The sequence below is a fragment of the Poecilia formosa genome, unplaced genomic scaffold (genome assembly GCF_000485575.1).
Source record: "Poecilia formosa unplaced genomic scaffold, Poecilia_formosa-5.1.2 Scaffold203, whole genome shotgun sequence".
Taxonomy (NCBI): Eukaryota; Metazoa; Chordata; class Actinopteri; order Cyprinodontiformes; family Poeciliidae; genus Poecilia; species Poecilia formosa.
In genome coordinates this window covers 971,850-993,997 of record NW_006800142.1, presented here as the reverse complement: position 1 = coordinate 993,997, position 22,148 = coordinate 971,850, and the positions used below count along the sequence as shown (strand labels likewise).

The 22,148-nt window shown below is 40.8% G+C and overlaps 2 protein-coding genes across 5 annotated transcripts; both read right to left on the bottom strand.

Annotated features, from left to right (window-relative positions):
* Positions 1-139: 139 nt before the first annotated feature.
* Positions 140-7,926, bottom strand: LOC103148354 (microtubule-associated protein RP/EB family member 3-like). Of its 2 annotated transcripts, none has more exons than XM_007567074.2 (7): positions 7,816-7,926; positions 6,698-6,825; positions 6,475-6,620; positions 5,506-5,698; positions 3,734-3,876; positions 1,693-1,845; positions 140-1,459 (listed from the first exon to the last, which is right to left on the bottom strand). In XM_007567074.2, the coding sequence occupies exons 2-7, from the start codon at positions 6,816-6,818 to the stop codon at positions 1,391-1,393; spliced, it is 825 nt and encodes a 274-aa protein (XP_007567136.1). In that variant the 5' UTR covers positions 6,819-6,825; positions 7,816-7,926; the 3' UTR covers positions 140-1,390. The 2 variants fall into 2 exon arrangements, with proteins under 2 accessions (XP_007567136.1, XP_007567137.1); XM_007567075.2 differs by having other exon boundaries at positions 5,542-5,698; positions 7,816-7,924.
* Positions 7,927-9,164: 1,238 nt separating this feature from the next.
* LOC103148353 (dihydropyrimidinase-related protein 5-like) lies at positions 9,165-20,232 on the bottom strand. Of its 3 annotated transcripts, none has more exons than XM_007567072.2 (13): positions 20,064-20,232; positions 17,669-17,939; positions 14,933-15,091; positions 14,332-14,511; positions 14,164-14,232; positions 13,364-13,408; positions 13,184-13,259; positions 12,941-13,097; positions 12,702-12,843; positions 12,171-12,313; positions 11,841-12,048; positions 11,571-11,739; positions 9,165-10,708 (listed from the first exon to the last, which is right to left on the bottom strand). In XM_007567072.2, the coding sequence occupies exons 2-13, from the start codon at positions 17,927-17,929 to the stop codon at positions 10,623-10,625; spliced, it is 1,695 nt and encodes a 564-aa protein (XP_007567134.1). In that variant the 5' UTR covers positions 17,930-17,939; positions 20,064-20,232; the 3' UTR covers positions 9,165-10,622. The 3 variants fall into 3 exon arrangements, with proteins under 3 accessions (XP_007567134.1, XP_007567133.1, XP_016534656.1); XM_007567071.2 differs by lacking the exon at positions 20,064-20,232 and adding an exon at positions 18,035-18,258; XM_016679170.1 differs by lacking the exons at positions 17,669-17,939; positions 20,064-20,232 and adding an exon at positions 15,549-15,658 and having other exon boundaries at positions 14,933-15,106.
* Positions 20,233-22,148: the final 1,916 nt, after the last annotated feature.

Genomic DNA, 22,148 nt, shown 5'->3' with positions numbered 1-22,148 from the left:
CGTCTAAATACAGCACAATCATTAACGTTAGCTTGTGTTAAAATGTACAATCTTCCGCTAGAAACAATGGAAACGTGGCAAAGTTTTCTCCTCTGTGCTAGCAGCGTGTAGGTTAAATTTAGAGACAAGAGACAACAAATACATTGTTCAACAACTGTGTATTTATTGAAAACTCAAAAGATGATTGTTCTGTGGACATGGTCGATGAATGCATGTTCCAGCCAGTTTGCAAATTGAAAAACAGCGTAGGGAAGGAAAAGGAGGCGTCGTTGACAACCAGCCAACTAACCACAGATCACAACTTTCCTTCAGACGGGAACTAAAACTTTGGACAACTTTTCCGCAAATTAGACATAAAAACACTACAATTTCATCAGTAGAAGAAACAAAAGTCATGTAAAAATGTGTCTGTATTTGATTGTTGTAAACTGCTACATAACCATATTTTTAGTCTGCAGGTTAAGCTTAAAGGCTAGTGCATTGTTAGCCCATAGTATACTGCCGGGATAAACCAGAATCTTCTTGAGACAACTTACAAAATCTTCACACAAAGCACATTTACAAAATATCACTCATTCACAGTCACTGTGTAACATTCTCATGCTCAGATATGTTGCTCATACATAAGGAATATTTGCAGAGCAATGATCACTTTTCTGAAGTCATCGCACCGAACAACTTCCTTCAGCATTTTCACATGCTTAAAACCAGCAGCAAAAAAATAAAATAAAATAAAAGGACAACTCAGAAGCTTGACCCAAGCACAAACCGGAGCGCGTTCGGCCCTCGGCTCTTTTCACATACCGCAGGTTTGCAATAGTTCTGCTACTGAAATTCAACCGAAACAAAATATAAGTTAAATAAATAAGAAAAAAAAAAGAAAGTTATTCAGAAGTCACTTCTATTACAGGTTTAGTGGCTCAAAGAGTCTCATGATGGCACTATGGAGCAGTGTTGCTCTGTGCTCTAACAGTAGTATCAACATAAAGGCAAATAAATAACTCAAGGACAAAAGAAAAAAGAAAAGATAGATATTCCTTTAGAAATAAAAATTAATCTTTACAGAAAAGATTTAGCTTTTGTTGTAACTCCTCTTGTTCCAGTTCTTTTTTTTTTGTTGCATTGCTCATGCTAAAATCACTGGGATATTGTTGTAGTTGCTGTTACTGCGTACGTGGAGGAAAGGAGGAGCGGAAAATGATAAGATGGAGCAGGTGCGGTAAGACAGCATCTGCTGGGAGGGTGGAGGGGCAGGTTAGCAACAGATATACACATGATCAAAAAGAAAGAGGCAGACAGAGAGCAGGAAAAAGGAGGAGTGATGCTAGAAAGCGTGCAGAGAGTAGAAAAACCGAGGGGCAAAAAGAAAAGAAGTGGCGGAGGAGGGAGTTCAGTATTCATCCTGGTCCAGGTGACCTTGTTCATCGAGGTCGTCCTCATCTGGAGGGGCGAAGCCTTCCTGCGACACACAAAACATCGACGTCTTTCAGATTTACGTTTTCTGTCGACTGAATTGAAAATAACCAAAAACACGTCTTAATCATCTCGTCTCCAGGAGCTGCAAAAAACACATCACGAAGTCGGATGAGTCACAGTGCAGCCGCTGACGACGGAAGACGTTTTGGGAAATGTTTGTTTTCGCTACAGATCAGTAAAAGCAAAAGGCATCATCAGTCCTAATGGCAGAGGTACCTCTGTGGCGTAGAGAATGTTAATTATCCTGCTGAGCACAGGGTTGTTTTCACTCTCATGTTCTTGGCAGATGAGCTCAATGTCCCGTAGTTTGCTGAAGTAGAAGTCTCTCTCTTTCTCTAGACCGTCCACCGTCAGCTTCAGCTCCATCAACTGAGGGGGAGAAAACAACAAGCTGACGGTTTGGACCAGGGGCGTCAAACGCATCTTCGTTTTCTGCTGAATCAAGGTCATGAATACTCTTAAAGGGCCGGTGTTCTGACTATCTGTCTTACCCATAAATCCAGCGTACCTGTGCATGCTCAGCAGATTTCTTATAAATCCGTCATACCTGTGTGTTTTATTTCTCAGACGTTTACGGTAAATTTTATTTAACTAAGCTGCTATGTTAATATACTAACATAAATGACTTTTGCTGTTTTCAATATCGTTACCATACTGTAAACAAGACATTAGTCCCGTTTAGCGTCAATATTTACTACAAATACTGTTTGACTACAAATTTGGTCGGGATATTTTGTCTCTATAGCTAATCTACCTTTTTAAAATGTAAATATTTCTATGTAAACTGCACGGAATATGTCCTAAAAAAAGCACATGAGTAACGCTGGATGCTGACCGAAGCTGTTAGGCAACAAGCAGAACAACACCTCTTTCTGGACACTGCGTGGAAATAACTAGATGTTTCTCATTTTATTTTTTATTTTTTTTACCGTAAACTTCTGAGAAATAAACAAACAAAATGAAACTTCTACAGGTATGACGGATTTATAAGAAATGTGACATCGATGTGCGCATTACCACAAGGTATACTGGATTGACGAGGTATGACAGATAGTCAGAACAGCGGCTCTGCAAGAACGTATTGATAAATCCTGTTAAAAAATATTAATGAATTCTTAAAATTAAATAATATTATTGAACATCTTTTCAGTCCCTCCAGGATTTTGTGATTCTTTTGTGATTTTTTTGCAATAAAAATCAAAATGTTTGTGGTGCTAATTTGGAAATATTTGCAATATTTGCGCTTATTTATGGCAGTAAATGTGACTTTTTATTACTTGCTGTGTAGATCATGGACTATAATCTGATATTAATTAAGGCTGAGGCAGCTGTTTAGTACAAGTAAGATAGTTTCTGGCAGTTTTTGAGAAAAATCAGCAATAAACTCCCAATTATGTATCAGCACAAAAAAGTTCGGGGATTCGTTAATTTTGCGTTAATTTTTCTCACGCAAATTGATATAATTTGGCAGTAAACCGATAAAAACTGTATTGAGTTGATTGATAACATAATATTTAAGCACACTTGGTGTTTAGTCTAGAGTCTAGAGGGCCACATAAAAAGCTACAGTGGGCCAGATTTGGCCCACGGGCCCTGAGTTTGACACATGTGGTATAGATAATCAATAAGCATTTTGATTTACATACAGTAAATAAAGTTTGTTTTTAATTGCGATGATCTTAAAGAGATGGAACAGATTGTTTCCTGTTAGAAGGTTAAGTTTGTATATGAACCCTATTTGCTCTGATCAGTGGACGTGCAGGTTGGAGGCGAAGCGTCACCAAAGATCTTCCTGTGTGAAGCCAGCATGAATTGTTTCTGGATCGGGCAACTGCATTTTAAAAAGTAAGGCAGTGTAAATATTCTTAAAATATAGTCAACTACAAGCATAATATTTTGCAATTTACAGTACTTTTTTTTTTCCCCCTATGAATACATATCATTTTCTCGTTTTTGTTTTATGCCAAACTGCAGTGCATTTTTTTAAAATTCCATATTAATTTCCTTATTTAAATGCAAAGGTAAATGATTGCAAAGTTTTGAATTTTTTTGCTTGTTTACAAGCTAAAATGTCCCAAATCCCCAAATGCCGGCTACTGGAACAAAATCTTAAATTCGCATCATTTCTTAATCCTTTCTTTCCAGCAGAAAAAAAATACCGGGTGTCATCAGCAGACAAGTTTTTTACAAATACTGTATAAGCTTGACACAAATTTACTTTTCCTGTAGAATATAAGTGATCTTTGTGAAACTGTACCTGTTGATTTAGCTCCATGATTTCGGCGTCGCTGCCCCCGTTTCTGGACAAAGACGGATTCTTCCTTATGGCAGGCATGTTGTGCTGGACTCGCTGTGGTGTTGGCATGTTTTTGGGAACCGTTGGAGACGTTCGCTGTGGTCCTGGAGTTACCGGAGACAGCAGAGGGAGCGGTTCTTTTAAAACCAGTCAGATCACAACACTTGAGCTCTGTAGCAGTAGTGGCGACAGATCGAGCACGTTCTAGAGCGGCATGATGTGCCTTTGAGACGTCACATTGTGGAAAGCAATTTTCACCATTTTCATTATGACACTGAAGATCCAAATTATCCGCGTTCAATTCAACTGTAAGACAGCTAAAAGTGCTGAAGTCTCAAAGACAGAACGTGCCGACACGCATAACTACGGTTCTGAAAATAAGTGCAGTCATGATTCTGCCCATTTCCACCCACACAGCTACGTAGCGACAGAGTTACAAAGCTGGTTTTAGACACACTGCAGCTCCATGGAGATTGTTCCCCATGATGTTCAAGCAACAGAACAATTCTGCTCCAAGCTCGTGTTAGTAATGTGAAAGCAGTTTTTTTTATTTTAATTTGGTCAATCAAACCAGCTTTAGGAACAGCATAGGCACATCTCAATTCATCAGAATGTATCATTTAAAAGTTCATGTATTTGGGTAATTGAACTGATTTCACACAAGCCTTCGGTTCCTTACATTTTCAAGGATTTTGAGCTAATCGAAACCTAAAATTGAGTTTCTCAAAAAAATAAAAAATAAAAATAAAAAAAAAATCTGAATATTTCATAATGAGTAAATGCTACACTGTAGGCATGGTCATTACTGACACCTTCCACAATGAGATTAAGCCTCAAAAGGGTCGCTGCTAAAGAAGCTGGTTATTCACAGATATTATTGGAAAGTTGAGTGGAAGGAAAAAGTGTGGATGTAACAGCAATAACCCCAGTCTTGAGAAGATTGGGATGTAATTCTCATCTCATTCATGAGTTTGGAAAGGAGAAAACAGGTGAAGTTGTTGTTAAGTGAAGTGGTTCCTATTCTTCTTTTTAGATTAAAGTACATTTTATATCTTAATATTTTTTTAAAAAGGACTTAATCCTTCCATTTGCTAACCACGTAGCAAAACAGAGTGCTGCTAATTTACTAAATATACTGTCCAGCGCAGGGACAATACTTTAAGTGGGCCAACATTTCTAAATTAAAAATGAATGTCCTGTGTAAAAAAAAAATAATACAATTTCCAGAGAAACTGAATTTTAGCTTTTTATTAGCCGTGAGCCGTAATCATCAAAACTGACTTAAATAATCATTTGAAGTACATCACAATCATGTCTGCAGCGAATCCATAGAGGTTTCACTAAAAATAACTTTTAAATGATATTCTAATCATATTTGAATTTATTCAGACGATTCTTCAGTTGCATCAGCTGTGTGATGAAGAATCCAGGTGGAAATATTCAACATTTTTGTTCATGTTTCAGCATTTCTGAACCCCCAAAAAAAAGAGAGAAAAGGGGAAAGGGAAAAGGATGTGGACCGTCTTCCTTAGTGTGGCTGCATCCCTCTATGCACTGCGGTGTCGGCCGCGGCCCCCCGCAGTGTCATAGGTCAGCGGGATGCCGAGCTGTGAGGTTAGCCCGCCGCTCTGTGAATCGTGCCGCTCACAACACTTGCTTTACAGCGAGCGCTTTTGAGCCATCCAAAAGCTCAGCAAGGCCGTGCAGCGAAAGCCAAGAGGGGTTTGGTTTACCTGGGTTTCTCTTTGGTTTGTGGATAAAGTGATCACCTGGATTGGGGGCAGGGGCCACGTCCTGCCCCTGCCTGGCTAGCATGGGGTCATACTCCTTCCCGTCGTAGTTGGCGTCGAAGAACTTCTTGAACCATTGGACGAATTCAAAGTTGTCCTGGAATTTTCCTTTGACAAGCTTTTCTACTGGAATTATCTGGAGAGGGGAAACAAAAAGATCTCTGTGAGTCTCAAGGTGTGAGACTCCGAGTTTTGATGTCCAGAGGAGTATGAGGGCCAAGCTGAGAAAATAAAACAAATAAGATTACGAGAATAAGGTCATGATATTATGAGAATAGAGTTGAAATAGCATGAGAATAAAATCAGAACAATATCAAAATAAAGTCGTAGTATTAACACTTTATTTTGGTAATGTTAAGACTTTAATCTCGAAATATTATGACTTTATTCTCGTATTTAGTGTATTATAAGCCTGGCGGGCCACCAGGCTTTCCTTGCGCCCCCACCAGGCTTAGCATTGTTAATTTATTTGTTTGTTTGTTTTTTTTTAATGATTGGCTTTTTTTTTTTTACTTTATAGTTGGTGTTTAGGTCTTAATCGTCCAGTCTTCCAAAAATGCCTAACTATCAAATGATATTTTCAAATTTTCTGTCAACTTTAAACATTTTTAAACTGAAAAACATGGCGGCCAGCTGGATGCCGTAGCGCCCTGAGCACCAGGCTTAGCAAGTTTTCTGTGGGAAACCCTGCGTATTAGTTTGACTTTTCCTCATAACATCATTAGTTTATTCCGGTAATATTATGACTGTATTCTAATACAGATTTATTCTCGTAAAATTGTTACTTTATTCTTATCGTTTTGCGACTTTAATCTTGTAATCTTATTTTTTATTTATTAGTATGGCCCTCGTACTCTGTCGTATCGTGGTATTAGATTTGCGATGTAAAACTAGGCGATGAAGGCTGCTTACTTTGTCGACGCTCATCCTTTTAAAAGCTGCTTGAAGAACTTTGAAGTTGTGTATAAATTCATGCTCCAGTTTGGCTTGAAATTTGACCTTCTTTAGAAGAATGCAACCCGGAAATAACATGTCCATGAACTGGCAATAAGCGGCTCCTAGAGAACACAGACAGACAGATTTGTTAGATCAATGAAGACGCTGAAGAATCTTCTTTTTTTTCGCTCGAGCTTACCTGAACAGAGCTGCTCGATCTTGGTGTACGTGAGATGCAGGGAGTCGTTGACCCATGCGAGCATGTCATGACGGCTGAGGTTGTCAATGGACACGGATGTGGCGTACACATTCACTGCCATCCCCTTCCTGAGGAAAACAGCGACACTCTTTCAGTCACCGCTCTTTGATAAATTAAGTGAAATGTTCCTCTAGCAGTAGCTGTATGCAAAAAAAGCACACCACACTTTTCAGATCTGAATTTGAGGCAAAACCAAAATGAAAAAAAAAAAAAGATTCAATCTAGAAGGATCTAGAAGAACCCAGCGTGATCAAATGTGGGATACACATTTGATCTCTGATTGTAAACCAGCTGTAATCTACAGATGTGTTGTAATCCTCTTTAGATTGAAGTCGGATGGCAGCTTTACACATCTGGCAGCTCCAGACTGAATGAACCAGTGATGCCTCCCTGCACCGACATTCACCTTTCCGTATCAGCACGTCCTATCGGTTTTATTTAAACACCTGAGTCATGTTTAAAGCTGGAGGACTGTGAATGCCCTCTCAGCAGAGCCAGCGTTTTCCAATCTGAGGCTCGACTGCCTCCCTCACAATCACTTGACGCGGTTAAAATAAAATAGAGCAATAAATAAATAAATATTTATGAGACCCAAACACGGAGGCTCAGACTTACACGGTCGTTGGTTCAGGAGTGGCTGCTTTGAATAAGAATAAGCGGCGCACCAAAGCAAAGTCAGTCTATTCTCTATGGGGGAAAATGTGCGGGGCCTTGAGGGGGGAGAAAAAAAAGCTGCAGCAAAGCCCTGAGTGAGAACCGCTGAAGTCTACGGATAAAAACTGGGGTGGTGGGGTCTGACATGTCGAGTCGGAGCCGAGAACAATAAATGCTCCCGTTAGCTGACGCTGGAAGCCCTTTGGGCTGAAAAAGCCGCAACGTCGGAGCTGCTCTCCTAGCGGCCCCCTCTACAGGCCTCCCCGAATACCTCAGGATTGTCAGCGCGGGGGAAACATCCTCTGTGTGTGGGAGGAAAAGGCAGAACACGTCTCCCCCACGCAACACAGGGAGCTGAGGGGAAGGAGAGCGGGTCTCTGAGGTGGAAAAGTGCCGATACTCACTGTGTTTTGTGTTGTTACCCGGCTGGCAGCAGTAGACCTTATGGAAAAGCGCGGTGCAGTGCTTGGTAACGGGCCGCCCTGTCTGAGCCTGCAACAATCCGGCTTCTACTGCGCAGGCGCCCGACTCCATGCTGTTAAAAGGCTTATTATAAATAGGACTTTGGCCCGTTCCTGCTAAGAGACACATGATGTGTCGGGTTGGATTTTAAGCTCGTTAGTGACACGATGCAAGAGGTTCGCAAGAGGTCAGGACACACAACAAGAAGCTTATGTCATGTCCAACTTGTTTCTACTGCTGTGGGGGGGGGAGCGCACCCTCGTTTAATTACAGGGTTCTATCAGCACATAACACAAATAATCTGGTCTTCATGTTGTTCTGAAAATTTAGCCTAATGTTCATTAAACAAAAACACAAATTGGAGAAGCTGTTGGGTGAAAAAGCAGCATCCCTGCTTCTAACTACAGCACAATAAACAATTAATCAGTAATAAAATCAGTAAAAGCAGAGGGAGTGTTGGCAGTCAGCTGTGCTGGAGCTTACAGGTGTGTGTTAACAATGCCCAGAAGGAAAGAGCTCAGCAGGGACTTCAGGGAAGGAACTGTCTTTGCCAGCGGTGGATCATGCACTAAAGAGTCGTTGGGTGAACTGATTCCTTTCGTCTCCACAGTAGATGCTACGATAGTTAGCTGGCCAGGACCTGCTGCAGCAAAACGCCAGGATAATTCCAACTGCTTCACAGTTTGTATGAAGTTTTAGTTGTTTTCTGGAATGCAATATTTAGTTTTTCTTTTTTACATTCGTCTGTTCAAGAGAAACGATTAAGGGATCCTTGGTGTTTTTCTTTAACTGGTATCTGATGTTAGAAATCCTCATGTCAAAAATAAATATCTTACTATTTTCATTGAGGTCAGAGTTACTTTTGCCACCACATTTCTTAATACTCTTCATTTATTAAGTTAGCCTCAAGCTCTGCCATCTAACTGTGGCTTAAAGTTTAGCTTTAGGACGAAAACCTGTCTTAAATGATATCATAGAATAAGACAATGATTTTAAACAAAACAGAAAAGAAAAGAAACAAGCTGCTTACAATAATGTTGTGCAGATAAATAATGATATTAGTGGTGTCTGCTGTTTGTTTTGTGCATTTAAGATCAAATTTAAATAATTTTATAACCTAGTATGAGCAAATATGTACAAAAGATGCATTCTTGATAATAACCTGTCTCTGATTCCCCTCACGGGCATTTCATCACTTTTATTTCCAACATATTTCAAAAGTATGTTTTGTTTTGTAGGCGTTTGAGGTGAAACGCAACGGTGGGAAGCAAAAATACACAAAAGCCCAGCATGTGATCCAGCCCTTATCAATGCTTCGATGCAGGCCATGGTTTCACTGTGGTTTATTTGCACTTAAATCATGTGATAAAGGGCTGCAAGACAAAAACAGGAGAAAGAGGAATTCAATGTGACAACACATTGTTCAGCACCAGTGTACAGTATGTTTGGGAGGGGAAAGACACTGCGAGAGCCACTGGAGCATCACAAGACTACAGAAACGAAAAGAAAGAGCAACAAGCTGTGCATATTCCGGCTTCCACTCACAAACAGAATAAAACCAGGTACTAAGAGGCTTGTTATAAGTGTGAAATTTACAAACCAGCAGCAGAAAACTTTTTAAAAAGACAACAAAAGCACTAGTGTGTTTCTGCTCTAACTAAACAATCACACATACTGTTAACATCTGAAGGCATGTAGACGCCTGGCACTAACTTCCCGACGCCAACACACTGTGAAAACACTTCCACATGCTTCACAGTGGCGACGTCAGCTAGCCGGGAAGTGTTGGTGGGAGCGTTTAAGCTCCGCCCCCAAAAGAACCAGGACAGAAATGACGGCGACTGACACGTCATGATCTACGCTCTTTTTGTTTGAGGGGGGTTAGGTGTTAAAAAGGCCATCTGGGTGAGACTTTTTGCTCAGTGTGGTCATAAAGAAAAGCAAAATGAATAGTTGTGCTTGACATGATAGTAGCGATCATAACACACATACACAGAAAAAACAAAAAAGAAAAAGTCACGGCGGAGGTTCGTTCACATTTAGTGGGGTGGGAAAAAGAAACCCATCCTGCTGTAAACATCAACTGAGACGCTAATCTGAACTCCTTCGTCTTTTTGATCCCTAGAACGCAAAACAATCCAAACATAAAAATATATACACATTAAAAAAAAGAAAGTGTAGGTAATTTTTCCTTTTTCCTTCCATCAGCTGATCAAAACCGACGAGTTGTTGTACTACATATACAATAGTTACAATTCATTCACCACGGCCCGCAGTAAAAATCATCTTATGACATTAAAGGATGTAAAAAGGCATCTAAACAGTACATGACACAAGTGCAAAAAGTTGTATCTTACAGTGAGGTAACACAATTGTTTCATAAAAACAATGTTTTCTAAACTATACGGTACAGTGCTTTCCCCTAACATGATCCAAAAAAAAACAAACAAAAAAAAAAAAACTAAAGGAACTCAACAACAAATCGTTTTTTTTTTTATGCTGCTTTCATATTTGGTTACCTTTTGACTGAATTTTGGTCGCTGTTACCACGTGACAAATGTTTACCATTCAGCAAATCGACATGGATACGGTTTTATGGTCTTAAATAACAGCAAAATTCAAGATAAAAAAACCAAACAAACCAAAATGTGACTCGATCGCTTCATACAGAATCGACTTGTTTTAAAAGAAAGATGAGTCGCCTTGCTCCGCCGCACATTTTCCCCCGTGTTGGGCTTCGTCTAACCGGTTACCAGATCCCGCTGGATCTCCCTCCGGGAGGGGCCAGGATCCGAGCCGAGGATCTCTTTGGAATGTTGTCGTCAATCTGAGCACCTGCAGCCGCGGAGAAAAGGGGAATCGTGAGTTCAGCAGCAAAAAAAACAAAACAAGTCAGTGTTTGTTTTCTCTCAGGTTTCTAAAGCGTCGACTGTAAGTGGATTTAAGAAATGAAGGTTGAAACTGCTCCTGGTTTAAGATTTAAAAACACGTTTCTGTGAAACAACTGAAAATGTAAATCTGAGGCGTCAGATTACTGATGCCTAATCTTCTGTGAAGCAATATGCAGATGATAATCAGCTATACTTATCAGCCTGACGAATCAACTGGGTAGCGTTAAATCAAGTCCTGAAGACAGAAAAACCTGGACGAAATTTATTTTCGATTCAAACTTCTCAATTCAGAGATTGTCCATGGATTTAAAGACACAACAAACTCTACATAGACTTCTATTTACAGCAAGTGAGACCAACATTTAACCAATGGCTTTCAATCTGATGAAAACATTTAGAAAATCTTTTGCTTTCACATCTTGCACACTACTCCTTGTTGATCGATCAGATAAAATCAAAATAAACCACAATGAAGCTTGTGGATGTCGAGTGGAAGAGTTTAACCAGTTCTAACTCCATGTGTAATGCATCTGAGACCTACTGCTTTTGTGAATGTGTGTCTGTTTCTCCCCTTTTTCTCAACACACTAAACAAAGTTATAAATAAATCCCTTGTAGCTGAAGGATTTTTAAGTTCAAAAATAGTGCAGTCATCTCCAGGGGCAACCAGAGCATTTCTAACCCAACAGTCTCTACAGCGCCCTCGTCAGGTCATTTTTAAATGAAGTACTGACGTCCATTTATGGCTTAAAATAAATCAAACTAGTTTCGCCACGGAGCTAAGGCTTGTTCGGTGCCGAGTCTCACCAGACAGGCTGAAGCTGGACTCGTGGAGGTCCCTCACGCCGCCATGACGGGTGCAGGGGCGCGTTGGGGTGTCCAGGTCCGGAGCGCCCATGTCCCTTTTTCCCGAATTCACCACGGCAACAACATCACCGTTGTAGGGCTCCCGCTCAACAGCTTTCACCGCCTGGCTCTGGCGGAACGAGAGGGTCGGCAAACACAGACAAATCAAGCCAGGAAAACCTGCCAGTCACCATGGCGACTAGAGAAATATCCATGTTGTAAGAGTTTTACCTTTTCTCTCTGCACCATCTTCTTGTAGAGGTAGTCTGGGAAAGTCCTCAAAGGGCAGAACTTCCCAGAACCCTCTGCGCACGTGAACATGCCGTTTTCATAGACCAGACGCCCGCGGCTGATGGTAACCAGGGGCACGCCGCGACAACGCAGACCTTCGTACAGGTTTACGTCGCCTCCCTGGAACTGGTTGTCCACTGAGATGGTCCTGCAGGCGGGCATCAGAACAGAGATGACCCAGTTCAGTCAGACAAAGGCTCGATTGGGCTGTAGAGATAAAAGCTGCAGCGAGACGAGCTGATCGATGAGTGTGCGGATCGGGTTTCATACTTGGATCCCTCGGGGTCCCAGACCACCACATCAGCATCTGCTCCGGGGATGATCCGGCCTTTCCGCGGGTACAGGTTGTAAATCTTGGCCGCGTTAGAGCTTGTGACGGCGACGAAACGATTCTCGTCCATTTTGCCTCCAACCTGCCCCGGTAAAACGAAAATAAAGTTTGTGAAAATTTAAAAGGTTGAAATGGAAGGAACTCCGGAAACAATCGTTATCTGACACGCTGTGAAAAGCATTCGCTTCTTAACAGTTTTATTCTGTTTTTCGCTTTTCAGACACACATAAATGTTTCAGATTATTAAGTAGATTTTAATCTCTAAATAAATACTAACAGCAGCTCACAAATGATGATTTTATCTGCTACAGACATTTCCTTAATTAGAAGAAATCTTTACAGGGCAAATGCTTGAAAAGCAGTTTTGGTTTTTGTTTTTATTATCTGTTTTTATTCCCCCAGTGAAAGTGGGTTTTCTGTTTGTGGAAGTTCTCCGGCTGCCAAAGCAGGAACAAAAGAGCCACACATACCACCCCCCGCTCCCAGATGACGCTCATACGGTCCTGAACGCCTGGAAGGCCGTGAGGGATCTTTGTGAAATCATCCTTGCCCATGGCCCTCTGCTTGACTGTGAACGGACGGTGATCGGACGCCAGGACGTTCAGAGTGTCGCTGCGGCGGGGGCGAGGAAGGAAGGCAACGTCAGTTTAGTCGCTGAAACAAACTCCATCTGCGAATGTAAGTGAGAGACCGTGCGGAGTTTCCTCACTTTCCCAGCAGACTCATCAGGAAGTTGGGAGTACTGGGGTCCAGGCGGAGAGGAGGCACGGTGACGTGGGCGGCCGCGTGAGACCAGTCCAGGTGGTAGTACTGCATGCCGTTCAGGACGGCGTGGGCCGTGGTCGTCTCTCCGTGGACAACCTTACCTGAAAAGAAAAACAAGGAAATGCTCACGGTCTAAGAGTGGGATACCTGCTGCAGACGCACAACTTAAAAGTGAGTGAGCTTCAACCTTGCATCTTGGCTGCAGCCACCACGTCGCCTGCAGACATGCTGGACACATTGACCAGATAGATCGGGCAGTGGGCCTGAAGAAGAACGAGCACAAATAGATTTTTACAGCAATCTCAGCACCTCTGTCGGGCCGTGGAGACCGTTTTACGTTTGTGATTAATGCCAAAGTTTAACTCACCCTGTTGGCGATTGTGATTGCCCTGTGCGTTGCTTCTGCTTCCAGCTGCAAACCACACAAAGAGTCAGAAATTATCCTGTTCCACCGCAATAATTTACAGCGTCTTGCTAAAAGCATCTATGACTTTTCGTTTATTATGCAGCCACCACCATTTTTCACTATGACTGTGGTCTGTTTTGGTGCACTATCACAATTATGCACCACTTTGAGGTCAATTTAGAGAGTTGAGAACCATTACTGTCCAGAACCTCAAATGGCTCTTTGAAAAAAAAAAAAGATAACATAATTTTTTATATATAAACACAGACTCCAGAATTTGTTTTCATGCTTAGATAAAATAGCAATCGTTGTTATTTCAATGTATTTTGGTTTCAGAAAAAAGAAAAACATGAATGAATTTTCTTTAATTCTGTATTTTCGGAAAACCCAATAAGAAAACAACAAAAACCTGAAAAGAACATACAATAAACCCCAAAGTTATCTATACTCCTTGCAGGTTCAGATATACAGTAAAAGAGATTTTAACTCATTGGACTTCCAGATAAAATAATGGCTAATTTAATTGATTAAAATCTTTAATATTGCATAAAAATGCATTACTAGCCACACGCTAGTGGAGGGTTTGAAGTGTAAAATTTGCCTTCGGCACCACAGGTTGCAGAAATCATGTTCTGTAAGAAAAAGTCTCATATGGGCAACATATTTACTGAGATTTTATTGACTCTGACCAGACTAGAGGAGTAAAAAGTTATTTTATCTAAGGTCTAAAGACAGTGGCTGGTTAATTTTGAGTCTCCAACCTCTTCAGGTCGACTGACTTCAATCCCCTCCGGGCCACTGATCCCGAGGTCTAACGCTTCCTTGGCACCCTGAGGATACAAGGCAGCGCATACATGTTTATTTATTGTTATTATAAACTGTTAGTTGAAATGATCAATGTTTAGTTCTGCACATGGATTCTTCCTAACCTCGGCGACCAGCTCCCCGTTCTCAGCGTGGACCCTTGCGATGGCCCCGATGTCCTTACAGTGCTGCAGGGCCTGGAAGAGTTCACTGTCCCTCAGCATGAACGTCTCCTTGTAGGCCATGAACATCTGGAAGGAGTTCACTCCTTTCTCTCTCACAAGTTTCTCCATCTCATCTCGGACCTGCACACAAGGAAATGGTCCAGGTGTTGATGAATGGGCACGGGGGCCAACAATACTTGCTTCTGTGCTGAATGTGCAAAATTTGCACATTTGGAGACTGAAAGTTTTATCCATTGTTCTTTGCAAAATAAGTGGACCAGAATCTGATTGGATGGCTGTAGGTGCAGTGTTTGTTTTCTGCCACATGCAACTTTTGGGACAACTTGACATTGTTTAACATGGAGGTTTAACAATAAATGGACAAAATGTGAAAAGAAAATGTGAAAAAATATAACAGAGTACTAATTCTTTACTTTTAAAAGGTACTGTAAAACAGCTTGCTTTAGCTATTTGACAAATTTGTACAATACTGAGTAGATATAATGATGTTGAAGAAGGTTGAAAACATATTTTTAAGAGAGGGAAATGCATAGTTTCATACCTTGGGTCCCCACCATGTAACTCCAACATGAAGAGAGTAATCACAGCAAGCTTTTGGGTCAGCCATGCTGCGGCACTTCTCGTACGCTTCCAGCAAAGACTCATTCTTCTCTGGCAGAACATGTCCGATCACCATCGTTGTACCGCCAGCTAAAGCAGCCTGGAGGAAATCCCAAAAACAGCCATTTATATGTCTGGGTGGCTGGATAGCCAGCTAGCTACCTAGCTATTAAGCTGGCTAACCATATAGATGGACAGCTAGTTAGACAGTCAGCTAGCTATCTAGCTATTAAGCTAGCTAACCATATAGATAGATAGATAGCTAGACAGTCAGCTTGCTATCTAGCTATTAAGCTAGCTAACCATATAGATAGATAGCTAGTTAGACAGTCAGCTTGCTATCTAGTTATTAAGCTAGCTAACCATATAGATAGATAGCTAGTTAGTCAGCTAGCTATCTAGCTATTAAGCTAGCTAACCATAGCTAGCTTAATAGAGCTTAATAGAGCTGACTAGCCAGCTAGCTATATTATCTATCTATATATTAGATAGATAATCAAACTAAATGGTACAGGAGACACATACATTTAGCATGAAAAATGAGAAAAACTATTAAATGTGTAGGTAAATGCTTTAAAAGCAAAGTATATATCTTTTGAATGGAAACTAGTTTTTCTTTATGTACTTTTTTTTATCATGTTTTCAAGACATAAATTAACTTAAACATAGACAGAAAGCAGAATGTAAAATTACCAGTATAAAATTACCTTTAACGTTCATACAATAAAGGTTAATGTAGAAACATTAACCTTTATTATTTATTTATTTGTTTATTTCATTAATTTACAGTTCAAAATGAACATGTCACATGCTGACATGAGCACGTTTTGAATAAAATATATTATGTAACGTTACAGAAAAGATGCACTTGTTAACCCAGTAAATATTTACAGAACCACAATCTAATAATCAACACAGCCTCATCCCCAACCATGAACTTTAAGACCTTTAACAATGATCCTTACATGTGAAGGATGCATCTATCAGTAGTTAACGTGCCAGGCTGACGGCTCCTCATGGTGCAATCATGAGCTATTTAAACCCATTACTATGTTATTACTTTACGACTTCAGTACTTAATAATTTTCCAGGCCCTAGAAGCAGATTTACTACAGTAAAACTGGATAACCACAGACGACAGTGTGTTTTTGTGTACGAGTGCCTGCCTCAGTGAGCATCTGACCCCAGAGGGACTGTGGAGGAGGTCGGCAGAGGGAGGGGTGTGTGTGTCTGAGGACCATTGTTCCTCAGCACAATGGCGTGAGTGAAAAGATTTGCGGCAGTCTTTGCAGCACCCCCTCGATATCCATGGAGACGGCTAGCGAGCTACATTTGTCCCCAGGCTATTTTTATTTTTTTTCTGGTGGCATCAGGGAGGAGACGAGAGAGGGGACGATGAGCAGGGAGGAGAGGGAGCAGCTGTGTCTGTGGGTTTGTTCGACATTCAGCGTCCGTCACCTTTCAGCTCATGTCGCCGTAAAACGCTATAAAGTGACGAGTCATCATGGACGCCGAGATGAGAACGAGACATCTGATTTATTCAGGATAACTCCTGTAATTACATATCAGCCCTGCTCTCAGAATATGGCGATGTAAACACAGAAAGCTCTGCAAATTGGGAATCCTTTACAAAGAATAAATTTTAAAAAACTTAATTTCCTACAACCTGTTGAAATATGTCTGATAATCATTCAGGCTGCTAGCACCTTAGCGACTTTATCCCTGTATTTAGTGATTATTCAGGAACATCTATTAGCTCTATTTTTAAACTAAAACATTAAGAAACAAAGAAAGATACATTTCCTAATTTTATCAAGAGGATTTTTGAAGCTTGAGACTGTAAAGAACCCTTTCTATTTATTTTTTTACTCCTCTTCAGGAAACAAATACGTGTGTATTGCCAATTATGCAAATTAGACAATGACACTTTAGCATCTTCTAACCGATTGCTACATCCTGACTGGAATTGGCAACACACATGGTAAGCCATGCCAACATTACTTACCACATAACAAAAGGCTGAAGACAACTTAAAAATGTGAACTCTAATCATTTTGTCTTTGTTTTCAAGCAGCAAAATGTTCAATTTTTTAAACGGAAATCTGAAGAGGCTAAGTTATGTCAGTGGTCCCCAACCTTTTAATTACCACGGACCGGTACCGGTCCACGGACCGGGGTTTGGGGACCACTGAGTTATGTATCAGCAAGCTGCAAAATTCAAGCTTTCATTCAAGCTTCTTATGTAATTTTGTTAAATTAACAAAAATGTTGCCCTCAAACTGACTACATTAGATATCAATGATAATGATCTCTGAAGTTATTGAATCTGTTCTCAAAAATAAATACCACAGCTTTAGTTAAAGCTTTGTGCTGAGAGTAACTGCGTGCATTTTGCAATAGAAAACTAAATATAAGTGTAAAATCAACAAGATTTGTCCAAGATTGTGTTTCAGTTTCAACAGAGTCTGAAAAGTTCTATAAAAGTTACGGGGATCAAAAGCACGGTTCATCACTGACATCTCGGCTCAAAGTAGCAACTGAAAACATTTGCATCTGGTGGACAAAATGACACCAAAATCTAGATTTTAAAGCTTCACACCCCAACACATAAATCAAAATCTACATCTTGCACTGCCACATAAAGTTTCCTCCGCTCCTCTTTCCTGCAGGGCGCTACCTTGGTGCCGCTGTAGTAGTCGTCGGCAGTGACGGCGTTCATGAAGGTCTCCTCCAGGTGGACGCTGGTGTCGATGCCCCCAGGAAGCACCAGCTTCCCCGAGGCGTCGATCACTTTGGCTCCTCCGGGGATCATCAGCTCCTTCCCCACCTGCTGGATGATGCCGTTCTCGATGTAGACGTCGGCCTCCTGCGTGCAGTCGTCGTTCACCACCTTGCCTCCCTTCACCAGGATCCGCACCATTGCTGAGCTGGAAGACATGGCTATCGCTCTGCGTCGCAAAGAGAGAAACGCACACGTGACGTTCTTGCGAAAAGTGTGGCAATCGTGGTCCACATACACAAAAAGCTACAGATAATAAGGTACCTCATTCTGCGACAGTTTGAGGAGTTTAACGAAGGGAGAAGAAGCTCTGGGTAATGCTACTCTGTGAAGGGTCTGTCACACTGTGACTGACATCAGCCACGGCGCTGAGGAGGCTGTGTCAGTCACCGCCTGAAACCTGACGTACCATCGCAATGACGCAGCGGGAACAGAAAGAAGCTGAGTCCGGTTGTAGGTCACAATGAGGCGAACAAGGGTCAATAAGGCCATTATTGTAAAAAAAAAAAAAAAGGACGGCCAGTCAGACAGCAACATACAATGACCTGCATCACACTGGGATAAATCCGACAAATATATAAAAAGACAGAAATGCGACCAAAATCTCAACATGCGTTATTTTAATTTCAGTGATGATACCGAACAAAGAACTGGCTACTTGGTATTTATTTATTTATTTATTTATTTATTTAGTTAGTTAGTTAGTTAGTTAGTTAGTTAGTTAGTTAGTTAGTTAGATATGTAGGTAGGTATTGTTTTTATAGAACATTAGGTTATGTTCTATAAAAACATAACTTAATGCACGAGGACAAAAATAACTGAACACCTGAGTTTAGTTGAGTTCTAAATAAAGGGCTAAAGTAAAATTGAATGTCACAATTTAGTAGTTAATGTACTAGATTCTTACCATTATGGCACACCAATTGTACAATTATGTTTGCTTAAATTTTAAAAGATGACTAAAATTTACTACCATCTAAAAGTCATTTTTATAGTGCACTGTTTGCCTAAGCAGCCAGGACAATTAATTATAATTGTAAAAAACGAACAAATAAATAAATAAAGCCTGATAGTGTAATATAGAAATGATGTACTATTTGTCACTTTGATGTAATTTTTGCTTGACCTGAATACTGACCAGTTCTACTGTTTATTCAGAGTAATTTGAATATCTGAAACAACAGTGATCTTTCAGTAGGTTAAAAAAAGATAAAACAATTTGAACTGCACAATTTTTAACTAAAAAAATATATGTATATATTTCTGTTTTGGGGAACTTAAGCAATCGCCAAGTTTGCCCCTCCCTGGTCCTGAATCTCTCCACTCAGTATCGGCTCTGGTTGAATTTAGGTTACGGTCCGCGATTAACAATTCATGAGAAACAAAGAAGCAATCTCCTGGGTTCCTCCTGCGCCCTGCCTGGCGGCCTCCCCTCTCCTTCCCTGCGCATCATTTGTGGTTGATGATGTTGGGAGCTGTGCGTGGACGTGGAGATGGTGTGTGCCCACCATCTCCGTGTATCTGTGCGTGCTTGCGTGAAGTGCAGGATGCGTGCGTCTGAGGGTGCGGCAAGTTTACTGCAAGGCATGGCACTCCTTCACGCTTCCAGATCTGACGCCTGATAGTGGGAGAGGTTCTGGAGAATCCAGGAACAGGTCGAACTGCGCTGTTGCTCCGCTATGATCTCACTTATTATTTGTATTATTATAACACAGAGCTGATCGGTGGCGAACGACGTGGAAGGTTATTTTTTAAACGGAATGTTTAAAGAATGTTAGGGAATTGTTTTATAGTAAATAAATAGGCCGATTCATGCAGGCGGCTCATTTAATGCGCTCAACTTTTATTCCTGATTCATTTTGCGCGCCCACGCATAAATAAAAATCTATTCCTCTCCCACTTTTAATCTAGAAATAATTCCTGTAAATATGCAGATTTGCCTAGTTTGGTCCAGGCGTAGTCAAAAATGATGACACATGACACAAAGAAACCGGTCTCCATCATGATGATCAGCTTCACAAGCCAAGACTCAGAAAAACCCACTGTGCTCCCTCTCAGCGCGCCCTCTTCGCAGTAAGGTAACGCTGGAGATCTAAGTGGCCAGACATTAATTAAATCCTGCGGCCCGTCTGGACGGACGGAGAAGGTGTGGTTGAGCTCCAGGGTGTGAACGGCACCGTGAAGCCGCTGGGGAGGGGGATACGGAAACAAAAGTGTCCCGGTAGCAGGGGTGGTGATTAAGATGCAGAAGCCCGCTGGCCTTAATAAAACCGCTAATATGTGGAGCACATACCTCCAGGTTGGGCCTGTTGCAGCTGCTCCAATCCGCGCTCTGGTTACTTTCTGACCGGAACAGAAGGCAACACAATCCGTGGACGGCCCTTCCCAAGCAGATGCACACACCAGATGGATACCTTCCCGGCCGGTCTGGGACCAGCACACCGCAGCAGCAGCAGCGTCAAGTCAGCGAAGCGGATTGAATGGAAACGTCTGATGTCAAAATAAATGTCAAATGAAATAAAATACTATTTTACGTCACCGTTCAAAATTATGAACTTTAAGGAAGCCATATAGATAAATTAATCAATTTATATTCATACTAGTAATTTAAAAAACCTTCCTTGAAATACTACAAACACTTTATAATGCTCTTTAGATGCCTGTTGCTGGATTTAAACAGCAGAAATTACGGTATACAAGAGTCTAAATATTAACAGGTCAAATTAGATTTATGTCGTAATTAAACACTAAAAATACTAACAAATAAACCAACATTTCTGTTATTGTACATTTGTTGACGGTATAATAGGCCTCGCTACCTGACAGCCACAAAACAAAACTCTGTCAAGGAAGAAAATACAATTATTTAATAATAAATAAAAAATTATTCATTTCTGCCTTTTATTTTGTAGCAGCATATCCTATGATCCGGTGGCGATTTGTGTGTGTTGTTTTTTTTTAGCTAACCTTCCGCGCGCCGCAGCATCCACGGCGCGAGACGAGGCGACGCTCCAATCAGCGGCGCTGCGTGAAGGCTGGTCTCTTCAACAGCCAATCACAGCAGACGTAGGGCGCGTCCACTCAGGGGAGGCTGTACCATTATCGTAAGAGGAGGGAGATGAGAGGCAAGCATCACTGGTAGAACATTTTCTCTGAATGGGGTTTAAAAAGTTACTAGCTGTTGGTATTCTCTTCCTACCGAGGGTAATTGAGTTGTGAGTAAGAGGACTCTATATTATTTAATATTTATGTATATTTTCCTCGCTGACTTGTAAGTGTAAGTTGTCTTCGACAGTACTATGGTACAGTTCGTCATACTTTCAAACTGCCCAACAATGCTTTGCGGTTATATTAGGAATTTATTAATAATTTACAAAACTACAATTAGGCAAAGTTTTTACATGTAGATTCATCATTTATTTTTGTGTAGTTTATATGTGTTGTTAATATAGAAACATACAGTCGTATTCAATAAATTAGAATGTTATTGACCTAATTTACTAAATGGAGCATGTTATAGATTAATTACATACAAGCCTGTTTTTAAACCTTTATGATTTTACAGCTAATTAAAACACAACATCTGGGATTAGAATATTACATCAGATGAATAAAAAAGGATTTTTTTATAGAGAAATATTTCTTCAGAATGCATATCCTAATTTATTTAATACGACTGCATATAATAAAACCCAAAAAGTTTGACCCAATTCATACAGCTTAAAAGACAACTACCCCTACTGACCACATTTGTGTAAGTTTATGAAGTAAAAGTTACAAAAAATCTAACATTTTCTGGTAATTATCAAATAGAAATAAGTTTGATAATTCTAACCAAGCTAAAACAAGAAAAGTTTAGTCTTATTTAACTTCAGAGGGAGAAAAAAAGTGTAAGTGTCTTTTTTTTTCTTTTATCATTTCAATAACCAAGACCACCGCAGCTGCCTTCACCTGTCATACGCTATCTCGCTCTTCCCAAGTCCTCTTTTCCAAATATTTATGTCATTGGGGATAATCACATCGATCCTGTGCTGCTTATCAATGATCACAACGTCCGGTTGGTTGACCATTATCATGCTGTTTGTCTGAATCCGGAAGTCCCATATATCTCAGTTCCGTCATTTTCTACCACTTTTTCCCACTTTGACTTAGGAGTCTCCAATTCATGCTCTTCCCAGATGTTTCTGTACATGAAACCAACCACTAAGTTAAGGCGTTCCATCTATTGCTTTGCTGCTAGCATTCTACATCCTGGATTGTTACAGGTGGGATCTCACCTGTTGTGGTAAATCTGGGCTTCTATTGCTCTGGTGCTCCTGTCCTGTCCTTCAGTCACCAGCCACTTGGAGGACTTGGCCGTATCAGCCACTTCAGCTAT

Bases quoted from the DNA above. Each gene is read 5' to 3' on its own strand.
- LOC103148354 (XM_007567074.2), bottom strand. From the start codon at position 6,818: ATGGCAGTGAATGTGTACGCCACATCCGTGTCCATTGACAACCTCAGC. The intron at 6,621-6,697 runs GTAAGCTCGAGC...TGTGTTCTCTAG, and splicing joins GATCGAGCAGCTCTGTTCAG to GAGCCGCTTATTGCCAGTTC. The intron at 3,877-5,505 runs GTAAACCAAACC...CGGTAACTCCAG, and splicing joins CAAACCAAAGAGAAACCCAG to GACCACAGCGAACGTCTCCA.
- LOC103148353 (XM_007567071.2), bottom strand. The intron at 14,512-14,932 runs GTATGAAACTAT...CCTTGTGTGCAG, and splicing joins TTACATGGTGGGGACCCAAG to GTCCGAGATGAGATGGAGAA. The intron at 10,709-11,570 runs GTGAGACTCGGC...CCGCGGCTGCAG, and splicing joins GTCCAGCTTCAGCCTGTCTG to GTGCTCAGATTGACGACAAC.